The sequence below is a fragment of the Cenococcum geophilum genome (assembly GCF_001692895.1).
Source record: "Cenococcum geophilum 1.58 unplaced genomic scaffold K441scaffold_64, whole genome shotgun sequence".
NCBI lineage: Eukaryota > Fungi > Ascomycota > Dothideomycetes > Gloniales > Gloniaceae > Cenococcum > Cenococcum geophilum.
The window spans coordinates 736,930-749,187 of record NW_027137622.1 but is presented as its reverse complement, the minus strand read 5'-3'; the positions used below and the strand labels follow the sequence as shown (position 1 = coordinate 749,187).

The 12,258-nt window shown below is 39.1% G+C and overlaps 1 protein-coding gene across 1 annotated transcript; it reads left to right on the top strand.

Moving 5' to 3' along the window:
• The first annotated feature begins 3,890 nt into the window (after positions 1-3,890).
• On the top strand, positions 3,891-5,476 carry K441DRAFT_668642 (inosine monophosphate dehydrogenase). Its single transcript, XM_067650027.1, has one exon. It carries the CDS (start codon positions 4,192-4,194, stop codon positions 5,230-5,232), a length of 1,041 nt encoding a protein of 346 aa, XP_067498289.1. The 5' UTR covers positions 3,891-4,191; the 3' UTR covers positions 5,233-5,476.
• Positions 5,477-12,258: the final 6,782 nt, after the last annotated feature.

Sequence of the window (12,258 nt, the reverse complement as noted above, 5' to 3'; positions counted from 1 at the left end):
GACGCTGCCAAACGAGACTTAAGAGCTCGCTGCTGAGCATTAGCAGCCTCCTATTTAGCATTTTAAGATTATTACAATTTAGTAAGAGCAATAGACAGTTTATTATCTAGCCGCGTAGCAGTAGATTAAATATAAGACCCTAAGATAAATTAATTAGGGAACCAGACGACTATTAAGAGTAATAGGTTGCGTATATTTAGCATTAGAAGTAGAGCGAACGTTATAGGATAAACGAATATTCGCTTTAGTATACTCTAAGCAAGAGGACAGTTGTCGCGAAGATAGGTTTACTAACGCAATATAGACTAACCCTTCTTTCGAACAATGGGAATATAAAGACGGTATAATCTTACTAAGAGACAATATCGCAGCAATAGTGCGAGCACGACGAGCAGTTAAGGAAGAGGAAATTGCTTTAGATATAATGAGTAATAATATTAACTAAATTAATTAGACGGATATTATACCTCTAGTAAACGACTTAGAGATTTTTTAAATCTTTAAGGACAAAGATAAAGAGGAGGGAGATGGTGTTACGGACGCTTTAAGTATAATATTATAACTACTTGGAGAAGAGACGGAAGAAGCTAGTTAGTTAATATAGGCACGGTCTAGGATAGAGCCGATAGAACTATATAACGAGGAATAGTAACTAAGGTCACATAATATAATCTGTATAATCTGCGTAATCTATAGGATCTATAATAGATTAAATAGAGCGCACGTATATTACGTACAAGAAGGATTTTATAGGAGTACGGTTGTGTATTTAAGGACCCTTAGTCCCTACCTAGATAGTTCCTTCCTTGTAGTAATTCTTAGAATATAATTGGAGTTAATCTGTTAGGCAACCACTCCACCAGTTATTATTACGTTGTTAACTTTTGTACTTGCATTTCCTACACACCTAGCCCAATAACGAGCCCATCGTAGTTCTTGCTATAAGGTTCCGTTATATAATATAAAGGGAGAGAAAAATATATTATGGTATATATTGCGATAGACACGCCCTAGGGTAAAGTCCGCCTATATACTTTATATAATAATAGGTGCCAAATTAACCTTATTAATTAAGACATTGTCTATAGATTTAACCTGCCTATATACTACGCGCTATATTTACGTAAACCTATTATACGTTTCCTTAGTAACAACTAGATAATAATTTAGGATGCTTATAATCTAATAGTTACCACTAGCGACTCCTAGGGTACCTTTTGCACTATCGGCCCGTAGACCATTTAGGGTGGCTTATTTAATAGTTACAATATAGTCCTTAAATAGGATTAGCTCGCGGAAGCAGATCTATTAATTAGCTTCTATTTTAGATAGTTTATCTAAGGTACTTTAGACCTTAAACGCCTCTAGATAATTACCCTTAATGCTCTTTTACTAGATATTAAGGTTAGCAAAATAGTCTATTTACTATAGCCAGAAGACTCCTTTTCTATACTAGTTATAAATATAATAGAGGGCCTATTGTTACTAGCAGCGAGTACCTATATAGACCCTCTAGACGTAAAGACACTAGTTATAAATATAGTAGAGGACCTGCCGTCACTAGTAGCGAGTACCTATAGAGACCCTCTAGTGCCGGCGCAGATTACCTATATATAAGGGGGAGGTAATTAAAACCCTAAAACTATTAAGTATACTATAGTAGAGCTATATACACTCTTAGTATAAGTATACCTACGAAACGTATATTAGCTATATCCTTCTCTTTACTAGCTCCTAGAAGTATACTACTATATAATAGTCACTTCGACCTTTATAGCCCCTAGCCTACTAAATGTATATAAGGAAGTTCTTAAGTAGGTACCTATATATAAGCGCCTATCTACTACGCTAGCTCCCGCTATAGCGGGTTTAAGAGCAATAGTAGGATAATTTAAAGGTCTAGATATTAATTACTACTAGTAGATATAATAGGTAAGCGTAAGACGCCCCGTCTATATATTGGGTAAGCTATAGTTCCCTTACTCTATCTATAGCAAAACAGTCCCTAAAGTAAGCGTTTAACTTAATATTTAATAGACTATCTCCTAGACTCTTTAGCCGATAATTATTTACAGCTCTAATAAGGTTCTTTAAATCTAAAATTATTCTTATCTTAGTAATAGAATCCTATTAATACTAAGCTAGTCTATATAATTTTTTTTAAATATAAATAGTGCTCTAAATAGTAGTGGAATGGGTTTAGGAACTTATTTATAGGCGTAGGAATATAAGTATATGGTTTTATTTATCGGTTAGTACTATTAAACTTCTTAAGTAAGTGGATTTTCTATTTAAAATCGAATATTTTCCTATACGAAAATATCTATATCTGGCGTAAAGCAATCTAGAATTTGTAAAGTCTCCCTTAGAAGCTCTAAATATGACTATAGTTACTCTTCCTTATCTAAAAAATATTGTAAAATAATCTATAAGACCTATGCCATCCTAAACAATGTTATATTCTTAGAGGCTGATTTAGGACTATATATATACCTCCGCTTAACTATAGAACCTACTAATACTTTCTCTTTAGCAAGCCTTTAGTATTCTATAGCACCTAGATATAGGTCTGCTTTATATCACTATATCTATACCTTATAGCCTATAAAAAGGCCTATAATATCGCACCTATATAGCTCCTAGTAATAGTTGTATTAGCACTTATCTAATTGCCTCTATATCTACTATATATAAATACGCACTTTTTTTTAGCCTTCTAGTCCTTTATAAAGTGCTCCTTACTAAATCTATCCTTATTAATGGGGTTGTTTATACACTATAGGCTTTTAAAGAAGCTCTACGCGCTAGTAAGTAGCTTATGCGTATTATTAACCTTGTTATAAGTAAAGCCTCCTTTAAGGAGATGTGAAGCGGTAGATATACGGTATATACCCTACTTAACATTATTAACTAAATTAATGTTACCGTCCTTATTAGCGCGATATATAAAGGGTAACTTAATAGCTAAGCTGGAGTAATAGTAGTTAAATATAATAAAGAGCGTGCTGCTTAGTGGTAATGCACTAACTAGATAATAGTATAGGGTATTGCTATTAATCTACCCGTTTATCTCGTAATCTACCGGTATAATGGTGTCGTTAAAACCCAAGTCTTAATTACCGTCCAGATCCTAGACCTACCCGCCGTACCTACTATAGCGCAGGAAATAGTATGTGTTAGGCTCGTTAACAAGCCAATCCATAGTGGCGAGGGTATTACGGCCAGTGGGGAAGAACGGGCCTCTTAGGTCGCGGTCGTTACTTTAGATCGCAAGTCGGTAGGGTAGCTTTTTTTAGCCAAGAAGGAGAGCATATTATACATATCTTGGTAATAGCCTTAAAGTTAGTAAGATGAGCCGGTGTAATCTGCTCTATATATAAGTCATCAGCTAAAGGACAGGGTGGGTATGGGAGTAAGCGCACTAATGCCAATAAGTAGGGACTTGCGGCGCATTATTGGATGTTTATAAACAGATATAAAGCTTTCAGGGTCCACGAGGAACAAGAGATGGCGTACTGCTGTTTTGGGACCGGCCTACGTATCAATAGTAGATTACCAGGAGCTTTGGGTGGATTGGATTGTGGAACCTGGTGTATTTCAACACTCTCCGAGTCTCGGACTCCGCCCAAGTCGTCTAGAGCTTGGTGCTTCATTAGCGTCTTGGCGAATTTGGCTTATCTGGTTAACTCGGTTCTAGGATTCCAAAACACTTTCATGGCGGAGGAGGTTCCGTGGAGTTGTTCTTCACTGTCAGCATAACTGCTTATGTGCTCACCACCAAGATGACGCCACTTATAACTCATACAATTATGTAACGTCGTTGGTAAGATAGTAGGCATCTATATAGCCCTTTCCTTGTTCTCTGCGCGGAGATTATCGTTACACCCTCGGCAATACCTGACACCGAATCCATCCCACATTTCATAGATGATATTCTAAATCCTTCGTCTTGCTGTTCACCAGAGCAAAAGTCTTTGATAAAATCTTCTTCTCGCCTTTCTAAGGATCTTTCCGCCTAATATTTCAAATTAGCTTTTCCCTTGGACTTCTCGAAATATATTTCCCGGATAAACTCAACCCGCTTGCATTTAGCAATTGGCGTTCTCTTCGGTCTGCCAGCAATTCTATATCTCATAAACTTCAACTGCTTGCATACCGCTAATAAAAACTCTTTGAAAATTACTGGAATCAATGTCTCGTATTCTCGCCAAAAGCTTGCAATGGACTCAATCTCCGCTAATCATTAATGCCCCAATGGGCGGTTTCGCAGGCGGAGACTTAGCTGCTGCAGTCACTAAGGCCGGAGGGCTTGGAATGATTGGTGGGGTGTTCGATATGAATGAATTGCATGACAATCTTGCAAAGGCGACGGCAACACTCCATGTAGATCAAAGTCTCGACTCCAGCAAAACCCTTCCTGTAGGTGTTGGACTCCTGCCATTTGTTTCGAAGCTCGAAGAAGCACTGCCGGTCATTAAGGAGTTTAAGCCGCACGTTCTATGGCTCTTTGCAGCGAAGGAGTTTGAAGACTATACAACGTGGGCTCAGCGGATCCGAGAAGTCAGCCCCGATACCCAGATCTGGATTCAATGCGGAAGTGTAACCGCGGCACTGCACATCGCAGAGGCGTGCAAACCAGATGTCCTGGTCATGCAAGGCGTAGACGCTGGCGGTCACGGCTTCGAAAAGGGCGCCGGTATCATCTCACTCCTGCCTGAGACAGCCGATGCGCTGCAGAGGCATGATTTTGCGCACATTCCACTCGTAGCAGCGGGCGGGATCATGGACGGCCGTGGCACAGCTGCAGCTCTTGCGCTAGGAGCTCAAGGTGTGGTAATGGGCACTCGCTTCCTCGCTGCAAAGGAGACCATCGTGCACGGGAAGTACCAATCTACCTTACTGGATGCGGAGGATGGTGGGCAGAGTACTGTTCGCTCGAAACTGTTTGATGAGTTGAGGGGCCCAAACATTTGGCCAGAGGCTTATAATGGGCGGAGTCTAGTCATCGATAGCTATAGGGATCACGTAAATGGAGTTGGGATTGAAGAAATTAGAAGATTGCATGGAGAAGCAGTCAAGGGAGAGGATGCAGGGTTCGGTGAGAGTAAAAGAGCTGCGATATGGGCTGGGACTGGTGTTGGGCTTGTCAAAAAGGTGGAAGGAGCTGCTGATATAGTGGTTGAAGTCAGGAATGGCGCGCGCGAGGTCCTGCAGAGAGCGGCTAAAATCTAAGCTTCATAAATACATCTCGGTCCGCGCTTCAACTATACCTGCAGTGTCAATTTTTATCATTTCACGTTAAATAGCCTCGCCACTACGCAAGCATCCATCGACGTGACTTCGGCAGCTTACAAACTCCGTCTTACAGCTCCCCAGACCGGAACTCTCCACCGAAGTGAGCGAGTGCGACTACGTATGTCCACAGAGGTAGAGAGTAGATAGTTTTATCATGGATATTGTAGGCTGCATATGCGCGTACGATAGTTGAAAGGAGTTTCCACGTGCCAAATAGACACAACGCGAGAGGTGTTTATCCCAGTTGACTCATTACCTCAGCAAAGCTCATTACCTCAGCAAGCTCAGACCATAGAATCAGGTATTGGAGGTCTGGGTTAGGCTTGGTATAACCTTGGGTTACGCATGACCCCCTAAGGTCCGCGACATATCGTCTAAATATTACCCCCCCCCTTTGGTGGTGGCCCCTACTTTTTAGACGCGTTTTTGAGGCCTAGGTTAGTACTAGGTTAGTATAGAGGGCCTCTACGCGCCTTTAACCTCACCATTGCCTTAACAATACATTTTCCAACCCTCTCCTATCTTTATGCCCGCGCTAGCTCGCGTAGGGCTTCTGATTTTATATAGAATGGCCTATCGTAATTCTAATTGTATAATATAGAGCCCTCTTCTTCTCCTTCTCCTTTAATATTTACGCGTTCGGTGACTTTATTTACCTACGCTACGCTTACGCGTCTCCCCCCTTACCTCTTGCGGATATGGAATCCTTTAAGAATCTCCTTACCCTATAGTCTACTTTATGGTCAATAGAAGCCCCCCTAAGCCCTTTACCCTATAGCCTTTAGAGCGAATTTAAGGCCTAGATAGTACGGCTATAGAATATTTATAAGGCCTAGCGCTTAAAGAATACTATAAGGGCGTACGAGCTAAAGTAGAAAGAGTGGGAAGACTAGTGTATAAGACTGGAAGGTAATATAGACGGCGCCTAGGTAATAGAAGATAAGCTTTACTTATTTTTAGAGTAGTAAGTTATTAACTAAGAATTGCAGGCCGCTAGCTATTAAAAACGGAAGTTAAAACGGAAAGAGATATAGAAAGATAGCGAGTGGGTAAAGAAGAGGTAGAAGACGGCTAGCTGGCCAAAAGGGCAGCTAGGGGGGAGGGTAGCTATAGGGGTAGTTATAGGGGCAGCTATAGCCGTAGAGGAAGCTATAAAGGATAAAGAGGAGATATAGGATAAGGACGCCTTAGACGCCCTATTTAATAAGACGGTCCAATACTTAGTTATAAATAGCTACGTCTCTACTATTACCGAGCTTTACGTATAGTAGTTAGAAGGTAAGGCCTTATAGCCACTGCGGGGGGCAAAGCTCTTAGTGATACTAGACAGCGTCTACCGCGATAAGGACTATATTTAACGCGTTAACTTTATTAATTAGGGCCTATTTATAATTACTAGCAGCTATAACGTTAAAGGGCTTAAAAAGGCAATTACTTAATACTAGGAGACGGGCTCTAAGATGCCAGGTTTAGTTAAGTCTTACCTTTAAACTACGGCTAAGCATTTATTAGGTTTATATCCCGTCTATATAGCTACCGTTTTCTAACCTATTTATTAGGCTATAGTACTGTTACCTAGGGTAAAAGTAGACGGGACGTTTAGCTTACTAATCTTATCCTTATTAAACTAGAGAATAAAGGGCCTAAATTAGATAAGCTAGCGCTGTATATAATTATATTAATAATATAGGGGAAGCAGAATTAATACGGTAAGGTTAAGTATATAGGCTATATACGCAATACTGACCCTATTCTCTACCCTCTCTCTATAATAGCCTTCTACTTTTTTAACTACTAGGGTAAAAATAGTGCTAAGAGCTTTCTATCCTTTTAGCAGCTAGAGAACTACTACAACCTATATATCTTCCCTAGTAGCATTAAAGTACTATAACGGCCGTTAAGTTATTATATGCAGTTTAAATAGAATAAAAAGATGTTCTAGGGGGTAGGAATTTACTTAAAGGAGAAGACCTATAGCGCCTGTAAGTAGAGCGTTTGGTATGCCGAGCTTAGCGGCGTTAAGGAAACCTAAATTAGATAGGCTAGACGCTAGAATATAGACGCAATAATAGGAGCCTACCTTAGCTATCTACTCTATATATTTATACGGTTAATTACTAGCTTCCTAAAGAAGGGAAAGGGCTACTTTTTCCCCTACGCGCGAGAGGTGCTAGAGAAGGCCCTTTGCTTAAAGATATAGCCTAAGACTAATATCTAGCTAAAATATATAGAGACCTACTACCTAAAGAGGGCCGATAATAAGGTCGTATGGCTTAACCTTATAGGCTTAGGATTTCTATACCTCCTTTATACGCTTAGGGTAATCCTATTATAGAACTTAGTAATCCTATATAAGCAGTTCCCGCTCTACCCCCTATAAAAGGACTCCCTCTTTAGCTATAAGGAGTACTAGAGGTTTACTACGTAGGTAAAAAGCTTACTAGCTAGCATAATTACGCTAAATAAGATAATAATACGGAAATACTGGCCCGCCTATAAGGCCGTAGCTAAGCTAAAATATAAGGCCGCAATCTTAGAAATAAAGGGGGTTTAATTACGCGTATAGACGATCTTAGAACGCCTTAGTAAAATAAAAAGGTTATTAGCAATATTCGCACCTATATAGATCTAGTAAGGGAAGATAGGTATCTAAATAGGGCCTATAGAGTCTATATAGCCGTCTTTAGACGGCCCCATACCCTTACCTTTGCCTATACCTATACCTATACCTATACCCGCGTCCGTTCCTAAACGTATTAATAGCTAAATTCCGTCTTTAGATAAACCCTCTCCCATATATCTAACCCCTAGGAAGATACTAAGGGGTCCTTAACTATCTACTGCCGTAGAGCCTACTTAGCCGTCTACTATAACGTCTACTATACCCCTCTAGCAGCTGCCGCAAGCTTTTACTATACCCCCGCCGTAGCTACCGTAAGCTAACACTTAACCTCTCCCATTTATCCTTAACTTATAGGCACCGCTAAAGAAATATAAGATGCTTTAGGGCGGTAATTTAGTATTCTAGCTTTAGGTTAAGTGGACTTTAGGGCTAGCAAGTAGGCCGTTAATTAAAGCTCTTAATCGCTGCTAAGGGGCGCGCTAGCGGGTTAACGGCGAGGCTATATTCTATAGCCGTCGCCGTAGAATAATTAAGGATATAAGACGGCGCGTAGAAGACGGTATGGTAAAAGATAAAAGATAGGCTATTAACCAGCTGGAACAGCTACAGGGTTAGCATTCTTTAAATTGGCTTTATAAGAATATCTAAATAGTTATTTTACTATAGTAACTAAAACGCCTTAATATACAACTATACTAGTAACTAAGACGCCTTAATATATAACTGCATTGCAGTAACCAAGACGCCTTAATATAGGACTATAGTAACTAAGACGCCTTAATATAGGACTGTAGTAACTATAGTGCAGTCTTATATTAAGACGTCTCGGTCACTAGAGTATAGTCCTATATTAAGGCGTCTCGGTTACTATAGTATAAGTATTTTAAATTTAGAGCAATATTACGCGACCGCCTAAAAGTATTAATTAAACTTAAATTATATACCTTTTCGCCTAAAATCGCGTGCAAAAATACTTGGGGGCGGTCGCTACATGACCTCGTATGGGGTTCGGGGGCGTTATTAACAGGGGTGGCCCTAACCTCGTATTAACCCAGGTCGTAACCGCGCCAAATAACCCCCCCTAATATATAATAGTTATTGGTATAGGTTACTACTAGTGGGTTACTAGTAGGTTATAAACCTTAGTTAGATGGACCTTGGTTATAAATAGGCCTATTCTCTAATATATAAACAATCTGCTTAGCTAGTATAGAGTAATAAACTAGGTTTAGGAAGGGTACTTTTTAAATTAAGGCTGCAGTTCTTACAGCAATTATTACTTATTCTTTAATCCCTTAGGATATCCTCTGCTCCGCTTTAATATAGGTTATATTTTAATAGCGGCGCTTATTTTTCGCCTGCGCTTTAGCTATAAGGCTAGGGTATTTTACTTACGGTACTCATCTAACAGTTATTAACAATTCTTAAGTTCTATCTCGTATTTCCATTTATTATACTTATTTAGCCATCCTAGCTATTTAATAAGGTACTATAGTTGTCTAGCACAATCCTAGTAGGCGATAATTACTTCTACTTCCCAGCTGCCTTCCTTAAGCTCTTTTACTACTAGGGGTTAAAACCTAGAGCGTGACCTATAAGGCTCTAGTAGGGAGATATAAAAGACTAGGTAGAGCCGTACTATAGTAGGTAAAAGCTCTAACTTATATACTTACTACCCTATACGCTCTAGGATCTAAAATAGTCCTATAAACTTATAGTTAAGCTTTTTATAGGGACGTTTAATATAGATATTCTTGGAGGAGAGTAGGACTTGTTTACTGACGGCAAAGTATTTAGCTAGGTAGTAACGATTATAGTATTTTACCTAAAGCTTTTAGGCGTGCATTATTAACGCCGCCGCTGCCTTATATATAAGGCGTAGGCGTTATAAATACATCTCTACAAGTTGGATATTTGTTAACTTAGACCCCTCCCTACCTTACTAGGCGTCTTAGACGCTATCTAGGACTCCGTCCGGGACGTTTAGTAGCTAGCTATAGGCGAGCTTAATAGGGGAATGCTTTATTATAGTATAGACCTTAGAGTTATAGGTAAAGGCTACTTCTTTAAGTAGGGAGGCCTAATTAGACTGTTCCTAGTTTATAAATATACACAGGTATACCTTAAGCTCCTAGTTCTAACGCTCCATCTAACTATCTATCTATAGGTAGAATATAATGCTAAGTTTATATTAAACGCGGAGATAGTAGCATATAGTGCTCTAGTACTCGCTTATAAATATACTACCCCTATTAGAGACGATATTATCTAAAGGCCCTATTTATACAAAGACTCTAAATAAGAGTTCTGCGAGTTGCGTAGTATCAATTATCTTACACACTAGATAGTAGCGTATTAGCTTCGTAAAACGGTCTATAAGGATAAGGATAGAGTTATACTCTACGCTATTAGGAGTCTTAGACTTTAAAAAATCTATAATAAAATTAAGTAAATAATGCCGCTAGGCTTAGGTAGGGGCCTAAAGAGGCTATAGCTTACTATAGGGTTTATAGCGGCGCGATTTAGAGCGTTAGTAAATATTATAATTATCTAGGTATTTACAGAGGTCTTAGGTAAGGCTATTCCAAGCATACTTTTATATAATTACCTTAAAAGTATAGTTAAAACCATAGTGGCCGCCTATAGGATCGTTATAATTCCGCTTAAGGATCTCCTATTATAGTAGTATATAATTCAGCACCCAGACCTTATTATTTTGCCTTAGGAGTCCTTAATTATTAAGGGTATAGTTCTTATTACCGGCAGGAACTCGTTCCTAGGTCAACTAATTATATATAGAGCGTATAAAGGCGTCCCTTTTTTATACTCTATAAATAAAATTAACTAGTAACTTAGGGGGTTATTCCATAAACGCTGTTTCGGCTAAAGTAGCTACTACTACTTCTTACTATAGCACAAGACTCTACGCAAAGTTAGTGCCAATAAAGTAATATATAATGCGTAGGTAACTCACCAAGTCATTACGGGGGACCGTAGCCTAGGCTAAGGGGTCTTCCCTAGGGTTAAGCGCTATTAGGTTAGTTGGAGTAGTCTTAAAGAGAATAGCAGGACGCTCTAGTCCGCCGGCGCTAAGTTTATAAAAGTCGCTCGTATACTACACACATGCTACTTACTAGTTTGGTATAGTAGCACTAGGGCCGCCCACAAGGCCTATAACCCGTAACTTTTGCTACAATATAGGCAGTATAGCATTAAGGATTATCCTCTTACTGTTATCTTTAAAGCCTTTAGTATAATCTAGGCGCTAGGATAGTATATTAGCAGGATTTGTCTTACCTAGCTTATATTTAATCTTAAAATCAAACTTAGCTAGTTTCTTAGCATACTAGGCCTAGTAAGCAGATAAGCTCTTAGTGGTTATAAAGTACCTAAGATTATTATAATTATAGAGCACGCGCGTTACATATACGGCGTATTTAAGGTAATAGCGCCACGTCTTAAAGTATTGTACTATAGCGAGTAGTTCTTTATTATATATATTATACCATACTTCTAGACTAGTAAGCTTCTAACTATAATAAGCGATTAGGTACTAGTGAAGTTAATCTTCTTACCCTAAAGGCTATAGGAGTATACCGCTATAGGTATAATTAGAAGCGTTAGTAATCACTATTAGGGGTAAATTAGGGTTAAAGTGGCGAAGTAGAGGAGCCTATATAAACGCAGCGCGTAGCTTTATCGGCAAAATATAGTACCCTTTCAATGGCCTCAATGGTTGGTGGTTGACGCAATTAGTGCGCAGTTAAGGGCATTTGGCAACTCGACCGACTAGCCTATGTCGTGTTTTTTTGACACGCAGCCTGCGCGTAGCCTACGCGCAACCTACGCGCAACCTGCCAGTAATCTGCGCATTTGGCAACCATAATTATATTTACCTCTTTTATACTAATAATATATTTTAAATAAATAAAAGCTATTTTAAAGCTATTTATAAGGCTAGTAAAATAAATATTATTATTTTAGATAATTTAATATAATACAGCGATGGTTCTCTTCTACCTATTTACCTATTGACTTACCTACCTACCTGCATCGCCTACCTATTTACATCGCCTACCTATCTACATCTACCTGTCTACATTTGCCTACCTATCTATATCTACCTACCTATCTATATTTACCTACCCGTTAGCATCTACCTACCTATTTATATCTACTTGTCTACATCTGCCTACCTATCTATATCTGCCTACCCGTTAGCATCTACCTACCTATCTATATCTACTTGCCTATCTGCATTTACTTACCTATCTACATCTGCCTGCCTATCTATATCTGCTTACCTGTCTGCATCTACCTACCTGTCTACATCTACCTAC